Source organism: Oryctolagus cuniculus, chromosome 6 (assembly GCF_964237555.1).
Source record: "Oryctolagus cuniculus chromosome 6, mOryCun1.1, whole genome shotgun sequence".
NCBI lineage: Eukaryota > Metazoa > Chordata > Mammalia > Lagomorpha > Leporidae > Oryctolagus > Oryctolagus cuniculus.
Window position 1 is genome coordinate 30,491,999 of NC_091437.1, and position 18,903 is coordinate 30,510,901.

An 18,903-nucleotide genomic window follows, 5' to 3' on the forward strand; every position below is an offset into this window, starting at 1 on the left:
ATTCCTGAAGAGCTGAGATCTTAGGAGACACCTGCCCAGAGAGCGGAGGGAGGCACCTCAAGAGCTGGCAGGTGAATGGCACCGATGGGGGGACCCACATTCCAGGAGTCCCGGGAAGGGGTGTTGTGAGCAGACGGCAGGAGGCTGGGGAGAGTGCGCAGGTAGGCCAGGACCAGACCGCGTGAGGTCAGGAGTTAACACCGTGTTCTTAGTGTCATGTGAAGTCACTGGAGAGTTGCAATCACATGAATGACATGAGCTTCTGGTGTATGCTTTTTTTTTTTTTTTTTTTTTTTTTTTAAGATGACTCTGACTGCTGTGGAAAATCAACCGTAGGAGGATAGGAGGGAGAAGTAGGCATAATTGGGAAGTTATTGTATTAGTCCAGGCAAAAGATGGTGTAGGTTTGGACCAAGGTTTTGACAATGGGCATGGTGAGGAATGCTTGGATTCTGGGTGCTTTTTAAAGTTGTTGCTGACAGGATTTAGCTGATGGATTGGTTATAGGGTGAGTTGGATAGAGGAGTAGGAGACAAAGTAAGTAATCAAGGATGGCTTGGGGCAGACATCTTGCTGTTAGAATGTGGGACCCGTCTCATCCTTTAAGCCATGTTGAATATAGTTCTGGTCCGGGATACGTGAGGACATCGGCTGGGAAGTGTGTCATTAGTGTGTTACTGTCATGGCAGTTTACATACACCTGACCAGTTTTATTATTATTATTTACTTACTGTTTTCTTTGAATCACTTTGTCCTTTTTTTACTTCCATTTATTTAAAAAGGAATTATATGAGGAGTCTTCAAAAAAAGTTTAAGAAAACACATGTTACATTAGAACTAACCATGGATTTCAAGAAATCTTGTGCACCCAAATAAACTTTTATTTTAATTCCATTTCCCACGCATCTTTTGAAGTGTGCTCTTGTCATGCTGTGTGTGATAAATCTGTCGATCTCTACTAGTCATGGAAATACATATATCACTGTTAGAGATTTCTCCTTCGGAACCATTGTTAGTCATATCATACATCGAGAGTGGCACAAATCGACATTGCATGTTAGGACACATCACACTGGTAAATTGCTGTTATCATGTGGGGGAATAGGGTATGAATATTGGCATGGACTCTGTTGAGAATCAAGGTTGTGTACCTTTGGTGATAATAGTTTTAATTGCTTGGAGTTTACTACAGTGTTTTCCAAAATGGAGTTCTTACACCTACAGACACATAATCTCTGGGAGAGGACCCAGGGCGTTCATTGCAATAAGTACTCCCTTGCTTCATTTGTCCTCTGGAGTTTAGGTCTGCTACCAGGCTAGGAAAGGCAGGATTCCCCAGCCCGTCCCTCTGTGACTGTCACCGACTGCCACAGACAGTAGAGAGTGGAAGAGGACAAGTCCTGGAGTGAGACTGAGTCAGAATCCAGGTTCCACCCCTCACCAGCAGTGTCATCCTGCAGAAGTTCCTTAACCTGACTGCACCTTGGTTCTCCGTCTGCAAAGCAGGGATGCTGTGGACGACGATAAGGACAGTGTGCGTCAGTGCACCGCCCTGAGCACTGTGGTCTGTGCTCAGCAACTGTTGGCTCCTGTTAATGTCAGTGTTGTTACCACTTAACATCGCGAGCCTGGCTTTTTTCATCAGAAAAATTAGCAGAGATACTGGGAAATTGAATCAGTTCCACCTGACTCATTTATTGTATAAACTGTAATGTATTAGCCCTCATTATGCTCATTAGTGTGAAAACACAGCACGAAGTCCTTAGTGTGAAGAGCAGTAGCATCTGCCCCCCATGGGATTACCGTAAGAACCGCATGAACTTGGGTTTGAAAAATATTTCACCAACTGGGAAGTTTGACTTGGTTCATGGGATGTTGTATGTTACTACCACTGGGAAGTTTGACTTGGTTCATGGGATGTTGTATGTTACTACCACAGCCTAATGGACACGGTACTGCGGAAGGGCATTTATAGAATACCAAATAAGTCACAGTTGCTGTCACAACACCCACAGTACCTAGATGAGGAAGGTAAGTGATGGAGTGGTAAAGCAGCGGGGCTGAAGTCATCCCCAGCCAGAGGTAGCACGAACTGGTTGCTAATCCAGGCCCATCTGCCTTTGAAGCTGCTGCTCTTTTCCCACCCCACTTCTGTCTGTGACTTCAGTTACTGTTAACCTTGGTTTGCCCTTGTCTGCATAGCAACCAGGGGCAGAGGCTCCTCTAGTGCAAGGCGCAGATGGCAGTGGAGCATGCTGGGATGCTCATCTGGGATTGAAGACTGGCTGAGGCTGACCCCCAGGTTGAGAGCTGATTGATAACTGATTTTCCAGTTTGTCTTGGTCCTGCTGGGACCCTCTGAGAGCTGCCACCAGGAGGATGGTTTTCCAGGGACTGCAGTCTGGGGAGCCCCTGCAGCCTGGGGCCTTTGCGGGATTTGGAAAAAGGCTGTGAGCCACTGGGTCCTTCCTCTGAGTGTGTGCGTGAAATGCAAGTCTATTTTTTTCCCAAGTGGTTATTGTATTCAGTTCCCAGTGTGGATGTTTTTCTTTATGGCTTTTAGTGGCGCTGAAATTGAGTAAATTCAGAACAAGAAGTGCAGAGCAGGCTCTAAGGAACGAATCACATTGGAAAATTGGGTACAGTTCTGTCGTGAGACTATGCCGCTGGAGTTGTTGGCCTGTTCACAGCAACAACACACTGCCTGGAATCATCCGTGTTGGAGTGGTCATTTGGCTTCATGATTAGGACTCTGGTTAAGATGCCTGTGTCACTCTTCAGAGTGCCTGGGTTTGAATTCCAGCTCAGTTCCTGGCTCCAGCTTCCTGGGACGTTGTGGTGATGGCCCAGTAATTAACTTCCTGCCACCCAAATGGCAGACTTGGGTTGAGTTCCAGGGTTCTGGCCTTGACCTCAGCCATTGTGGGCATTTGAGGAGTGAGCCAGCTGATTGATTTTTTCCTGTCTTTCTTGTTTCTGTCTCTGCTTTTCAAAAGTTGTTTTTGTTCTTTTTTTAAAGAATAGTAGCTTCCTTTACTTCTCTGTTCTCTTGTTTTTATACAAACATCCAGCACTTCCAGCAAATTCCGTTTCTCCCATTAAAAAACTTATGAAATATTTTTTAATCAAAGGAAATTGAGTAGGTTTGCTGAAGGGCAAAGGTCAGATTAGGAAAAACCTGTTGAAGATGAGCATTTGGAAAGCAGCAGCCCTGTCCAATGTTGAGACTGACTCTCCTTTGGAAAGGGGTTTGTCTCCTGAAGCTTTGGTTACAACTCCTGGCGTGCACATCTGGGATACCTGTGGGGTGTGTTCTGGATCTCAGCTTGCACACAGACTATTGTATGGGAAAATCTCTTCCATTCAGAATAGGTCATGGGACTCCTTCTTGCTGAATTTCTTGATACTCTGGGTACTAAGGATTCGAGTTGAGCAGTCTCGGGCCAGTCAGTTTTAGAAAAGCGCTCTTGCCTTGAAGAGTCAAGTCTGTTGGGCAGCACCCAGTTTCGGGGAGAATGCACCTGCTTTCAGGGACTGTCTTGGCTCGCAGGGCTGCCTGTCTGTGTGGTGCCGAGTGAGTGTGACCTAGAAGAGCCTCAGCCCCGGATTCACGTCATGTACAGCTCAGGGATGATAATGGACTTCTTAAAATGTCTCAAGAAAACCCAAACATGGTTTGTCTCCTTTGTTTCAAGTCTTGGCTTGCACAGCTTTCGTTTTTCCTTTCTCTGAGGCTCATTCTTGGGGCTGTACTGCTGAGTGGTAATACCTCTTTGTATTGGCACAGGAAGGAAGTGGTTAGATCAGGTCATTCATATCTTTATTTAACCTTTATGTCCTCACCGAAGATGAAAACACTGAAGACCAGAAGCTTAAATAACGCATCAAGTTTCACAGGGCTTACGTCGTTTGGAATTTGAAAGGTCATTCTGACAACTCCACAGTGCCCTTCAGAAACTCTCTCTACCGGTTACCTATCCATGCATCCAAAATGAAAAATCAGTCCGTCCCCCCCCCCCCCCCCCCCCGCCTTGTTCTCTACTTCATGAGCAGCATTGTAGCAGACAGTGAAGGAGATACAGTAGCGGGTGGAATAGTAGACTGTGCATGGCCCCTTGCCTTCATGAACACATGCTCTAGTTTCCTGTCTTTGACAGGATCACACGAGCACACAAGTTGTAGCCATGCTGGAAGAGGTTGAGGGTGCTGTGCCTCCAAGTGTGTACTGGAAGCCTTGACCTAGACGAGGGGGAGGCTTGTTTGAGGAAATGACACTTGAAGGGAGATCTGTGTTAACTTGGGTCAAGGATCTTCCAGGGAAAATCCACATTGTTTGCAAAGGCTGGAGAGAAAGTGTGGTCGATTGAACACACTGTGATAGACAGGTCACATGTGATTGGTGCTGAAAGCTGGACGGGAGGGGACAGGCTGTTTTTTGGGTCGTGTTCGGGATTCGGCTTTTCCTCACGAGAGCAGCAGGGTGTGCTGTAGAGAGAAGGCAAGCAGGGAGGTGACATGGTCATGGGGGCCACAGTGTGCAGGACACGGAGTGAGGAAGCCGGTTCAGAGGGCCCTGCGGTCATCCTGACAACAAGTGGTGCCAGGCCCAGGACAGGGGTGGTGATGAGAGTGAGAGCTCAGAAACACCGAGAGACATTAGCAGGTGAAACCGAGGGATTTGATGATCACTTGGATAGGGTGGGGGTGCGGATGGATGAAGAAGGGAGCCAGCGCCAGGTGACGCTCGGGGTGCTGTCAGAGCTCTTGCTCCTTGCCACCTCGCACAAACGATGTCTCAAAGGTGGGAAGGGCCCGGCTAAGGGATCTCAGCGCCAGCAGCTCCGGAGCAAGGCAGTGACTTTCTGGTGGTTCTGACAATTATGCTGCCCAATGCATGTCTTCCCTGGCCACCCACCACCCTTCTGTAGACAAATGATAATTCGTACCTTACAGTATGTTGCTCTTTGAGACCCTTGGTAGTGAAACAGTCAGTGCCCCCACCCCTACACACACCCCCTCAGACTCACAGGTGACTGAGCTTACACTCACCTCTCCTGAGTTCTCATGTTCTCCCCAGAAACTTTGAGCAAACAGGACTTGTGCAGCCTTAGCCTTTTCCTTTCTCAAAAGAGAGAAGGCTTCCGTGTCGGAGTGGCACTGTTCTGACTTGGGAGGTCTGCCTGGGCCTTCGGTGCAGGCTCTGCCAGCGTTCATTGTAAGGCATTTGCTGGGGTCACACGGTGTCAGCCTCATCAGCACGGAGCTTGCGGCTGGAGGTGGAAGAGAACGCTGTCCACGCCGCCACCGTAAGGGAGTGGATGTTGGGCCTGGGAGCCGCTGGTCCTGCAACAACTCATCGCAAGTCAAATTAAGGGAATAATGCAGGCCTAGTAGATATTTAATGAGAGATTATTCCTGGAGATTATAAGGATACAGAAATTGCAAATAAATCCCTGACCTTTTCTGAGCCTTGGCTCAGTGAAAGAGCTGAATCACCTGCTCGAGGGGATTAAGGACAGCCGCTTCCATCTGGCAGGCCACTGAGACTTTCTGTCATTAGCAGGCTCTGCTGGTGCGGATGGTGATCTAAACCCTTTAGTGGGAGTTCTCCTCTCGGACTGGAGATCTCAATTAACCAAGATTATGTACCCAGTAGGAGAGATCAGGACTAACATCTGGCTCAGGGCTCACTGTCGTCCCCACCACGGTAGTGGTACTCGGTCCATGTTAAATAGTAAAGCAGTTGTTAATTATTAGTAACTCAGTCATGATGTCAGCAGGAAGCTCGAGTTGATGAGAATAGAAGTCAAACTGTGTGGTGGCGGTGGGGGAGAAGTGACAGTGAGAGATGGGGACCTGCCAGGCAGTGGTGGGGGTGGGGCAGGAGGAGAGGTGACTGGCAGTACACAAAATAGAACTTAGTTCTGGTTTGGAGATTTAGGCGTTGGTTGCTAAAATACATTTCATGTGTTCCTTGTTGAGGAAATTGATGTGGATTCCATTTCTTAAAATGCTTTTATTTGTATGTAGAACAGTAAATAATTACATCAGCATGCAGCTTGAATCCATTGGAGGTTAACAGAGTTCTCTTAAACTCTGAATGTTTGACTTTCCAGTTTGTAAATGCTACATACATTTGAACTCCAGCACCTGAGATATAGTGATAAAGACAAAATTACATGTGCAGTGTGTGAGGTCTTTGTCTTTGACGTCTGTGTAAGACATTTTACGAAAAGGGGATTGCATATCTCAAATTGCAGAACCTTTAGCATTGAGGAAACAAAAGGAATATTTATTCAGACATTGAATATAGAAGTTTGCTTTGCCATTTTCCCAAAAAAAAGGTGAAATCATAATTAATCTAAGTTGATGGAATTCTTATTGCTATTTTTGTAGATTTGGAAGATCCCATTTTATTCTTTTTCTTTAGAGATTAGTTATCCAGGAAAGGATTCCACTTCCTGCAGTGCCAGTAAAATGTTCACCTGCTGATGTGCTTCTGTGGGGTTGTGTCCAACTCTGTCATGATTTCTTCCTTTAGTTGGGCTGGATGACTTGACGTGTGTGTTTTCTGCCACTGGGACCATCACTTTCAATTTGCTAGGTTCAAAACTGTTGTCGCTATCCACTGGCTTTATCCAGAAAAGAAGTTCTCCATGTTTACAGACCCATGTGTGCAGCTTCCAGGGTCAGAGGCACCCTCAGCAGCTCCGGGAGCACTGTGCACAGTGGTGGTTCTTCTTTGGCAAACTTTGTCATCCCTGTGAAAAAAACTGCCTTTGACCCTGCAAAGGAAGAACAAAAATGCTTCGACTGACTAAGGAGTCACAGTTAACATTTTGGAAACTTCCTTAGCGCAAAAAGTAATTTCCCACTTGACAAATACTTTCCAGTAAGCTCTGTTTTCTGACGACTGCATAAAGGAATGAAAATCTCCCCTACGCATGAAAAGATGCCCAGCATCATTAGTCATTAGGGAAATGCAAATCAAAACCAAAATGAGATACCACTTGACACCCACTAGGATGGTTATAATAGAAAAGACAATAGCACATGTTGGCAAGGATGTAAAAATACTGGAACTCTCCTGTGCTGCTGGCGAGAATGTGAGATGGTGCAGCTGCTTTGGAAAAGTTTGATAGTTCCTCAAAAAGGGAATCATGGAGTCATCCAGTGACCCGGGAATTCCATTCTTCCTAAGATACGGTGAGACATACTCAAGAGAAGTGTAAACATGTGTCTGCACAAAGACTTGGACACAGATGTTCTTGATAGCCCTTTTCATAATAGCCAAAAAATGGAAGCAGCCCGTATGTCCGTCACCTGCTGAATGGATGAGCGCAACGTAGCGTATCTCAGCAGTGGAAGGTGACTGTACCATAAAAAGGAGCAAAGAACTGTGCTACCACATGAGGAACCTTGAAAACATTACATTAGGAGAAAGAAGCTGGACATAAAATGACACGTATGATTCCATTTATGTGGGATATCCAGGACATACAAATCCATGGAGAAGGAACGAAGAGTGGTGGTGGCCAGGGCTGGGGGAAGGAAAAAGCGGAGAGTACCTGCTACTGTGCGTGGGTTTTACTTTGGTGGGGCAGAGAGCAGGACTTTCTGCAATTACAGCATGGCGATCGATGCATATTTCTATACATGTGTCAGGATCCACTAAATTTTACACTTAAAATGAGTGAACTTTATAAAAGTGTGTGAATTACCTCTCAATAAAATTGTTACTTTAAAAAACAAGCTTCCCCTGAATTTGAGCAGGCATGTGGCCTGCATATTACAAGTCACTATTAGATTTGAGAAATATCTACTGTGTGAGTTAGTTGAGTTTCATTGGAAGAATTATTTTGATTTGGCTTGCAGCTTCAGATAGCTCAGAAAGCCTGAGCTATCTCAAAATTTGTAAACACTTGGTTCGTATTGGAAAAAGCAAGGGAATAAAAATGGTTTGCATAGCAGGTAATCTCCATGGAGGGAAACAGAGGTTTACTGATTCTTTTCTGGTGCTTGACTTCCTATCCTGGAGTCCGAGTGTGTTTATAGTAAGCACCACCAAGCAGGAGGTATGCGTGAAAGCACAGGATCTGTTTCACTTTGGGAAGAGAGGTTTTGGGAAAATGACATTCATTTTATTTTGATTGTGGATATTCTCAGTAATTAAAATTTCTTTTTAATTGTCATTGGATCTAAGCTCATTTCTGTTAAGAATTAGAGAAATTATCTATCTGGATGAGATCCAGGATGAACATGGGTTTTGCTCAGTTCCCATCAATAGCAAGTGTATTTCTTACTCTGGGATGATAGCAAATCATTTATAAATACTTGCCTCCTACTTGCTGCACATCATTCTCCACTCTGCCCATTAAGGTGTGCACTGTCTGTCCTAAATATCCTAAGGAAGTCAAAGGGGAACTCATTCTTAAAGATTTCCTGGGGAAATGAGAATGAGTGGGATGAGTGTGACTGGGTGTCTGGCCTCGTTGCTTGGTGAGAACCTGGTGCTGTGCGGATGCATATCATTTATCTGCTGAGTGAGGGAGCGGGTAGTGGAGCGGTGGGGAGCTCCGCACCTGCTAGTTACTCACACAGAGGGCTGGCCCTGCGGCGTTAGCGGCGCTTCCCCACAGAGCTCCTCATTCTCAGCTACCTGAATTGTCTTCTGGGTCATTTGTCTGTTTTTCCCTTGCTCCGTTTTCCTGTGTTTTGGGTTACCTGAGTAGAATTGCACTTTAGCTGTGCTGGTACAGGCTCCGGAGCAGGTCTCCCTGTATTGTTAGCTCATCAGTTCCGTTCCAGGGTATTTCGCTTGGCTGTGCATGTTCCTTCATCTGTGCTAAGGGGCCACTGAGAACCCCAGCCTGGGGGACTTGTCGGGATTAAATGATATGAAGCACTTGCCCAACATCCAGAGTGCTTGGTTGGTGCTTTTTGTGGGCCAGCAGTTACACTGACAGCTCCTGTTGCAAGCAAAGAATTTAAAGATGCCTGACACTGTGCTGCCATTTCTTCAGCTATCAGTTGGTGATAACCTTGTTGATTACTGTAACTAGAGGTTATTAGGAGAATCAAAGAATATAAAAATGAGATAATAGATGCAAAGTCCTTAGAACTGTGACTGGCATTTAAGGTAAGCTCTTGACCAATGCCAGCCATTACTAGTGTCCTCTGCTTAGCGGGGAAAATTAGGAGGATCCGTGGCTATGCCATGCGATTGATTCCCCCTGGGTGGGATAAGCCCGATCCTGAGGTCGATTGCACGGCTAGCAACTTGACCGCCCTTCTCTTGCTCTTTCAGCTGCGCAGTTGGACAGCATTGGCTTCAGCATCATCAGGAAGTGCATCCATGCTGTGGAAACCAGAGGTAACGTGGCGCAACAGATGGCATTGTTCTCATGGGAGGTCACACACCTGGTGAGGCGTCAGAACTGCTACCTGCCACTTCTGAGTTTAAGTGACTCACTAACTCCCCGGGTGACGAGGGCCTTTGTTGGTGTGCAGCCCCGGGTCAGGCTGGTCTAGAGCAGCGGTTCTCAAGCGATGATGTGCCATCCCCTTTTCTGACCAATCAGACGAACGTGTTAGATGTTTGCATGTGAAATTCATAGGATTGCAGAAACCAGTCACTGAAATTCATTCATCAGAAGATTCAACAACATCTTTGTGATACAGCTAGTACATGTGTGTGCTGACTCTTCAGCAAGTTAGGGTGGCAGGTCTGATAACGGGTCTACTTTGGAAGTAGTGGTAGTTCAAGATCTGTGACAGCTGTAATGTTATAGGAAAATATGATTTCTGCCCAAGCTGCAGGTACAGCCAACACTGCTGGCATTTGTCCTCCACGTTCACACGGGAAGGAAATGCTTCATGTCAGTTATAGATTAGGAAGAATAGGGATGGGATTGTTTTTCTGATTGGGTTCATAGCCCCTCTGACTCCTCATCAGTGGACGTCTGGGAACTGCACAAGCCCTGGTTGAGAGCTCTAACTCTGGGGAGCTGTCCCTAGGGGGCCATCCAGGTAGCAAGAAGCATTCGAATCTGTGGGAGCCGGACGTTGAGGTCAGCAAAGCTGGTGGGGGCCCCTGGTCCTCACCCTCCCCTCAGGGGCTCTGCCAGGCTCCGTGTTGGTGGTTTGGAGCTTGACTGTGCTGGTTTCCCGTACCCCTGTGGCAAGCTAGCGACTGTCTTTCCGCTGGATTGGGCTTGCACCCGTGCCAGAGATGTGAATCTTATTCTACAGCCTCTCTACCCACCAGACTTTGTATCTCCTTAAAAGAATTCTGTCTTCTGAGGCAGGCTCCATAACTTACCAGTTGGGAAACATAAACTTCTTTATAAAGGACATAAAACATCGAGGAGAGAGAGAGAGGAAAAAAGACACCAGCCAGTCTCACGAGCCTCAACTCCTCTGTATCCTGTTGAAGTTCTTCTTTCCAAAGTCATTGTTTTTATGTAGAGAATAGTTTTCTAAGATATCTTTTTATTTCTGCAAAGCATGTACCTCCCTTCAAGCAAAGAATTAAGGCAACTTGCAAAAAAACATAAAATATATCCAGAGAATATTAAGTACAGGAGCTGAAGTGGCTGCAGGTTGAAGAATGAAGGCAGGATATGTATATCCTTATATAAGGCAGATGGAGTCGGGAGGGCATTTATACAATGGTGTCATTAAGGTGTAAAATCAGAAACTGGCCAAGTGTCTCAGAAATGGGTTCAATCAACAGTGGTGCACTCCTGCAGTAAAAAACTAGGAGTCACTGAAATTGCCGTGTAAATGGGTTTTCTGGGATGTGACGTTTTCTTTATTAGGTGCATGACAAATGTGGGTTGCAGAGCAGTCGTTCTGTATCTGAACCCCGTGTGGAAGCGGTGGGCAGAGGGGAGCACCTGGGCACAGGTGTCACTGTGTTTCAGTGGCTCCCTCTGCTCATTTTTACTGTCTGCCTTTCATTTATCTATTTCTCATAACGGTAGTCTCTAGATATTTTTGAAGTTTATGCTCCTGAGATAATTTTTCAAGAGCAGTTTTATTTTTCATTGTAAAAGAAACGAGGGAGTTTGACAGGTAGATGGTTAACAAAGGTGGAGGCATAAAAATAGAACCAAAAGTAGGTCCAGAACAAACATCCCCTACCTCCCACGAAGGCCATGTACTTGGCAGAGGTGGGCCACCTGTTTGTTTCAATACCCAGCAGCCGAAACCAAGAGGGAAACCTCCTAATTTTAAACTGTTGACAGAGACTGGGATAAAGGCGAACCAGGAGCCCAGCAGGGCCACTTGCTCTGAGTAGGACTAGAAAGGTATGTGACAAACAGAAGAGGATCTCCTAGCCCCTGCCTTCTTGTTCCCTCCATCCTCCAAAAACAGAGACGCAAGTGCTGTGTTGTCACTTCTAAGGACGGTTGCATTGAGCACCAAGTGTGAGGTAGATACTGTTTCAGCCTAGATAATGGAAGGATGGGCACATTGCTCCACTGCGGTGCCTGGGTGAGCAAGCATCCTGTGCGCTATGGGATTCATCAGTGGGTTCCAGTGGAGCAGGGATTGGTCACGTCTCAGGAAAACACAGGATAAAGGGAGTAGAGGCTCTTTGAACCTTTGCAGCCCTTGACACATGACTGAATCAGAGCTTTGCCACAGAGTAAGTTGGGACCCATCCCTTAGCTTTTGGCTGAGGGCTCCAAGTTCATAGCCATGCAGGGTGATGAATATGATGTAGGCGTTTTTTTTCAGTTATAAAATCCTTCCATTCCAGACCATTTCCCCCTGGTCATTAATTCCACTTCACTATAGCTGTGGTTGAAGACAGGGGCAGAGTCAGCTTTTTCTTGAATTTCTGCCAGAAAAATGTGTTTTGGCCCCCAAGTATTTTAGAGTGGCCCTAGAAGAAGATATCCCAGTGTTTTGTTCAGTGTCATGTGCATTATGATCACCTATGGCTCGGTACATAAACATGAACAATTGCAGTCCTCACACTTGCATTCTAGTTGTGGGGAGAAAGACAAATGAAGAACCAGATGAGACAGACAACTTCAGGTATTGTTGACTGCTACAAATTGGTGCTGGTTGTAGAATGGGTTAGATGGGAGAGGATGCATTTGAGCTAAGACCTGCATGATGAAAAGACCAGCGAGAAGAGTGGTCAGGTAGGGCCAACAGTGGGGGGCCTGTGAGCCTGGTGTGAGCCCAGTGTGCAGGTGGTGGATGATGGGGTTCGAGTGGGACTGTGCTCCCTAGTGCAGGCCAGAGTGGGGAACCCATTTTCTGCCAGGGGCCATTTGGATATTTATAAAAATACAAAAATTATCCATCTGAAAATTAGCCTGCTATAGATTGTTGGAAGTTAAGTGCCACCTGCAGTTGCCTTGGCAGGGCCAGACCAGATGATTATGTGGGTCTTAGGTAGCCTGTGGGGCCTGCAGCTTCCCACCCTGGTACAGGCCCTGTGGGCTACCATTAGGAGTTTTGGTGTGGTCTAAATGCAGCAGGACACCATTGGAAGGTTTTAAGAGGCGATGCGAACTCTTTTACACATGAAGAATTCGCTTTGTTCATTGGAAAGTGGTTATCAGGGAGTAAGACAGGATGTAGGAGACCTGTTACTTGAGAGGCGTCAGATAGGATGGGCCTGGAGCTAACAGGAGAAAAATCCTTCCAAATCACTTGGTTTCCATGGCCCTCTTTTGTCAGTGGCACAGTGGTGACCTAATTCGTGCCTTCGAGTGAACAGAAGTACTGCAGCGGGTTCGTTGTTGGTTCTTTATTCAGTGTTTGAAAGCAAACCTCTTCTGGGCCTGTCGCACAGTTCCCTGGCCTGCTGATGGTCGTCTTCTCTTGCCTCTATAAAATGTATTTATTTTACCAGGGAATGGATATTCTAATTTCTCTGGCTCCACTACCGTTCCTTACAGCTAAACCTGTCTTCCACTTCAATGTGGTCATCCTTTGTGTAAAAATAAGTTGTGAAGTGTTTGTCCCTTCTGTTGTCTGATGTGTTCATCATGCCGTTTTTGGCTTTTTAAGTTAAAACTTTGGCTAAGTGTGACATGCTTGAAAGTTTGTTTCACATCTCCCAAAAGTCCTCAGATGCCGCCCTTGGCAAGAGAAGAGGAAAGTTTCTCTCCCTCCGATGACTGAGCTAACGCGAGGGCTGCAGTGTGCAGCACACCCGTGAAATCCCAGACAGCTGCACCAAATCCCACTCCTTTGCTCCGGGCTGAGCTGAGTGACAGGGGACTTTAATTAGAGCAGCTTTTAGAAGGAACAGCAACTGAAACAGGGAAAAAGGCGCGTTTGGCTGGGTTGCCCGACTCGTCTTCTGCCGTGCCTCTAACTGAATCCTCGCTGTTTCTCTTCTCAGGGATCAATGAGCAAGGGCTCTACCGAATCGTGGGGGTCAACTCCAGAGTGCAGAAGTTGCTTAGTGTCCTGATGGGTGAGTGCAGCAGCGGCTCGGACAGCCAGGCCCCTGGGGGCACCTGCTTGGACAAGCCACCCCGTCTGTGAGTTGGGATGGCCTCCGGCAAGGAATCGGGCTATCCGAGAGCCGACACCCAGAAAGCAGCCCTCCTCTTTGTCATTGTCACGACTGCAGGCATTACTGGAAAAGGTTCCAAGTGGGATTGGACAAAATAAAAAATGCCAGGCCCAAGGCACCACACCCTCCGTTTTTGGAGCCTCGGCCACTGCCAGTTCAAGTGGCACGTGGTCGCTCCTGTGACTGCCACACCCTGCTCTGTCTTTAGTGGCTCATGACTCCCTCTGTCCTCTTTTGGGACAGGTATTTAGTAGGACACACCCAGTGCCCAAGGAAGGGCATTATTCTAGCTTACAGAGGCCTTCACAGCTCACATTGCCTTTCCTGAGAAGGTGTCATATAACTCCCAGATAAAAATGTATACAAGCAGATCGGTCTGAGGATCCTCTTTGCTTCTAGGTTTCAACCTAGTCTCTGTGACTTGAGAACCTCCCTTGCCACTGGCTGATACAAACATAAAACCACTATCTCCCAATGGGCGGTATTCAGATCGGAAACCCAGGAGCCCAGGAGCCAATTTTGCTTAGGCTGCAGATTTCTGGTATTTTTAGATATGAGTGCAGCCAGCCTCAGTGAGTCACATGGATCCAAATGGCAGACGGATCAGATTTCACAGATTGGTGGCTGTTAGTCATCCCCATGGAAGCCCAGGCCGTGCCCTTGTAAGGATGCGTGATCGCTTGGAGCGGCAGCTCAGTGCTCTGGGCTGGGACAATTCTCTTGTCATTTCCTTTGCCATCCCAGTGGATATGAAGAAATCTCGTGTTCCCCAAAATCGCTTTCTTTAAGACCATTTTTTTGAGAGCTACTCACCTCGTTGGAGCAAAACCTATTGTTTGAAACGATGATCATCTGTGTGGTGCTCTAGTGCTGAGTATCCATTGTTCGATTCAGATTTGTTTGAAAATTGAACTTTTTTATTTTGAGATAATTGTGGAGGTCCACATGCGATTCCAGACAATAATACACAGGGATCCTGTGTACTTTGCAGTGGCTAACATCAGCATCCCAGCCAGGAGATTGACACCGGTGTAGTCAGGGCACAGAGAGCCCTTGTGATGCCCTGGTATGGCTACACTCATCTGCCTTGCCCCCCACCTTACACCCCATTCCTAATAGCAACCAGTAATTGTTCTTCATTTCTGTAGTCTTGTTATTTGAAGTTTGTTATAGAAGCAGAGTCATAAAGTATGTAACCTTTGGGGATTGACTTTCTTTTATAGTCAGTGTTCAAGGTTTGCATGTATCAGTAAGTTGTCCTTTGCAGTCGCTGGGTAAGTATTCCACTGGATGGACATACCACAGTGTGGACCACCCTTCATCCTTGGAAGGACGTCTCAGTGTTTCCCATCTGGGGCTATTCCAGATAAAGCTGCTACAGTGCAAAATGATTGTACCTGGGTTTCTGTGTGAGCATAAATTGTTCCTCTGGGATAAATGCCCAGAGTGTAATTGCCGGGACTTATGGTGATCTGGTGAATTTTTGAAAAATTCTGACAGGTATCCAGCTTCAGTCTTTGGTTTCTGACCAGAGCTGCAAGCATCTGTCGAATGTCTGTTCTCTGGAACAGATAATTGGGTATTAGAGACTAAACTTTAGAAAGAGCCAGTTCTTTTCCACGAAATTCTATTAAGGCCAGATCTGTGTGCCTGTAATGTAAAATGCAATATTAGCATTTGATCATTCAGTCTGAGCTGGGTCTGGAAGACTGTGCAGTGACGGAGACAGTGGGAGAGTAATTCAGACCCAGAAAGTCTCATCACAGGGGCATCCAGGACTGAATAAGGTCTCTGGTGCATCTAGCAGAGGGCATTCAGCCTGTGATAATTATTATTATTTTTTAAAAATATTTATTTTCGGGCCGGCGCCGTGGCTCACTAGGCTAATCCTCCGCCTAGCAGCGCCGGCACACCGGGTTCTAGTCCCGGTCGGGGCGCCGGATTCTGTCCCAGTTGCCCCTCTTCCAGGCCAGCTCTCTGCTGTGGCCAGGGAGTGCAGTGGAGGATGGCCCAGGTGCTTGGGCCCTGCACCCCATGGGAGACCAGGAAAAGCACCTGGCTCCTGGCTCCTGCCATCGGATCAGCGCGGTGCGCCGGCCGCAGCGCGCCGGCCGAGGAGGCCATTGGAGGGTGAACCAACGGCAAAAGGAAGACCTTTCTCTCTGTCTCTCTCTCTCACTGTCCACTCTGCCTGTCAAAAAAATTAAAAAAAAAATATTTATTTTCATTTGAAAGGCAGAGTTACAGAGAGGCAGAGAGAGAAAGTGAGGTCTGCGATGCACTGGTTCACTCTCCAGATGGCTGCAATGGCCAGAGCTGGGTCAATCTGAGGCCTGGAGCCAGGAACTTCCTCAGGTCTCCCATGTGGGCACAGGGGCCCAAGGACTTGGGCCATCTTCCACTTTCTCAGGCCATAGCAGAGAGCTGGATTGGAAGTGGAACAGCTGGGACAAGAAGCAGTGCCCATATGGGATGCCGGCATTGCAGGTGGTGGCTTTGCCCTCTACTCCACAGCGCAGGCCCCGTGTGATCATCATTATTTTAACATTTGAAAAACCACTTGGGTCTGAGACAGGAGAGTTACAGCTGAAAAGTTAAGGTGGTGTCTTTTGTTAAGAACCTGAGGGCCGGTGCCAGGGCTCACTAGGCTAATCCTCCGCCTGCGTCACCGGTACTCCGGGTTCTAGTCCTGGTTGGGGCACCAGTTCTGTCCCGGTTGCTCCTCTTCCAGTCCAGCTCTCTGCTGTGGTCCGGGAAGGCAGAGGAGGATGGCCCAGGTCCTTGGGCCCTGCACCCGCGTGGGAGACCAGGAGAAGCACCTGGCTCCTGGCTTTGGATCAGTGCAGTGCTGGCCATAGTGACCATTTTGGGGGTGAACCAATGGAAGGAAGATCTTTCTCTCTCTCACTGTCTCTTTCTGTCAAAAATAAATAAATAAATAAATAAAAACAAAAAACAAAACCTGAGGATTGTATTGAAGAAGTTTTGGGAGTTTTTTTTTTTCTACAGGAAGTAAACTGTTAAAAAGTTTTAAGTACTGGAATTTCATGTGTTTCGTGTGTTTTTTACACACAGAAATGCATGCAGAATTGTTTGGAGGAGAAAAAAATGGATTTCTTTGCTCCCCTGACTGGTAAATCCAAGGTGGCAGAAGTGTGGCAGGTGTGGGGCTGCGGTGACTTCTTTACATTGGTTTGAGCTGTTCCTGACCCTTCCCTTGAGCTCATCGTTGTCCGTAACCTCTCCTGATCTCAGTAGTGGCTTTATTCGTGACGGGAGTGTCCCGGATAGATCCAGCCTCAGCAGCTCTTAGCGCCTGTGATCGCTGAAGAGAGAGTGCCTTTCTTGAGAGCTTTGGCAGAAGATCCCAGGGATGACTTCGATGGGCCAGCATGGGGCCACTCACATGATTCATTTCTCAGTCTCAGCTGGTCACATGTTCGGCAGCACATGGATCCAGCTGGCCTGGATCCCAGGCTTGTCTCTAGGGTTGGGGGTTACTGGATGCAAAGGGGTGGAGTGCAGCTGGGGTTAGTCCATGGAACCCCATGGTCTGAGCCAGGTTATTAATAGAATCATGGAGGAGTGCTCTCCTGCCGGTGGGTGAAACGAAGAAGTCTATTCAACGTGGGTATACTGAGATCGGATCCTGGCTTTAGGAGATTGACCCGGCAGCAGGGTGGAGCGTGGTTTTGATCACCAAAGACACTGAGGAAGAAGACAGTTACAGCAGATGTGGCATGGCATTCCCTGTGAAGGGCGGAACCCAACTGCTCCAAGATCAGGATGAAGAAAGGCCAGGCTCCAGAATGACTGTAGAGAGGGAGGTGCAGGACTTTGTAACCACCTGGATGTGGGGGAGCAGAAGGGGCAGAGATATTTCAGAGATGACAGATTATTATGTAAGGTGACACTGATGAACAGAAATCTGACATGTTAGGTTGCTTTGCCAATCTAAAAAAGAACTGCCTTAGCTCGTTTGTGCTGAACAAAAAAGTGGCTCTGAAATGATCTTGCTTTTATCACTGCACTCAGTGGCTCTCCAACCAACATAGTTGCCGTATTGTCTGCCTCAGTTTTCCTAAGCAAAGACAAAATAATCATGAACATCTGAGATGTGTTAGGAAAATGTAGTAACTCAGAGCGGTAAGTCACAAGGCCAGCCGCCTCGGCCAGGAGGACGTTGCCGATAGACTAGAATCCAAACTGTGATTCAGCCAGAGCTGAGATGTCCACAGCGGAAATCTAACTCCAAGTTCAGAATGGTACTGGCGACTCAACCCTGCCAGTTAAGTTCAACAGTGAAGGCAGCAGTTGAGAAACCCCCGTTAGGCTGGGGCTGCAGACCCGAGGGGAGGGGAGCTCTGTCTGCCTTCCCTCCAGTGGACAATGTTTCATCTTCGTCCGCTCTTGGTGGTCGTCATGTCTGAGCTAGCCAAGAGGGCAAAGCATTTATGGCGTCTGATTCCAGAAGGTTCCCTGGGATGGCCGGGCTGACTGTGGACCTTTCACTCACCGTTCTCTTATTCTATGTTTGTTGGCTGCCTATTTTGTGCCATGCATCATGTAGGATTTGGCTTATTTGTCCAAGGCTCCCAAAAATGGGATAGTATGTTTTGATTATTGAAAGCATAGCTTAGAGTTAAGTAAAACCAGAGACTTCCTTTGATCACTTGGAGATTATTTTTGGGACTTGATCCATTGGGGGACTCTAGACTGGAAGAGGAGCATGAGAGCTAGTGCTTTGAGAATGATTTCTTCCTTAAGAAAGCTTGCTAAAATTCCCTGCCGGCTTTGTGCTGGTGTTGTACCAAGGGCTACACTTGATGTCTTTCTCCCAGCAACAAAGGTATCTTTGGAGAGTGAAAAGGACCCAGGAAAACCTGCAGGTTCTTAAAAGTAGAATATCTTCTGTGTGTGGCCTGGGCCCTCTGTTACCCTGGCTCCTCAGTGTTGAATGAAGACAGAACTTTCCACATTAAACATGTGTGTGTGTGTGTGTTTGCATGCATGTGTTTGTATGTGTATGTCAGCTATATGTTTTTTCAGTGCAGGTCTGTTTGTCTTCTTGTCTCTTTATATATTATTTTATATAAACTTTAAAAAATATTTCATTTTAGTTGAAAGGCAGAGGAAGACAAACATAGACCATCCATTTCTCTTATATATTTTATTGTTTTATTTTTTTTAAGATTGATTTTATTTATTTGAAAGGCAGAGTTACAGAGAGGCAGAGGCAGAGAAAGGTCTTCCATCTGCTGGTTCACTCCCCAGATGGTTGCAATGGCCAGAGCTGTGCCGATCCGAAGCCAGGAGCCTGGAGCTTCTTCTGGGTCTCCCACATGGGTGCAGGG

The 18,903-nt window shown here is 46.9% G+C and overlaps 1 protein-coding gene and 1 long non-coding RNA gene across 5 annotated transcripts in view; one reads left to right on the forward strand and one right to left on the reverse strand.

Moving 5' to 3' along the window:
* The window catches only part of ARHGAP26 (Rho GTPase activating protein 26), a 457,022-nt gene that overhangs the window by 247,866 nt on the left and 190,253 nt on the right, over positions 1-18,903 (forward strand). For all 4 annotated transcript variants that reach the window (XM_051844367.2, XM_051844368.2, XM_051844369.2 and 1 more), the window contains exons 13-14: positions 9,308-9,373; positions 13,373-13,447. In XM_051844367.2, the coding sequence (XP_051700327.2) occupies positions 9,308-9,373; positions 13,373-13,447 (141 nt within the window). The remainder of the gene's footprint in view (positions 1-9,307; positions 9,374-13,372; positions 13,448-18,903) is intronic.
* LOC138850173 (uncharacterized) lies at positions 859-5,463 on the reverse strand. Its single transcript, XR_011389782.1, has 2 exons — positions 5,050-5,463; positions 859-4,485 (listed from the first exon to the last, which is right to left on the reverse strand). It is a non-coding gene; the product is annotated as an uncharacterized lncRNA (long non-coding RNA).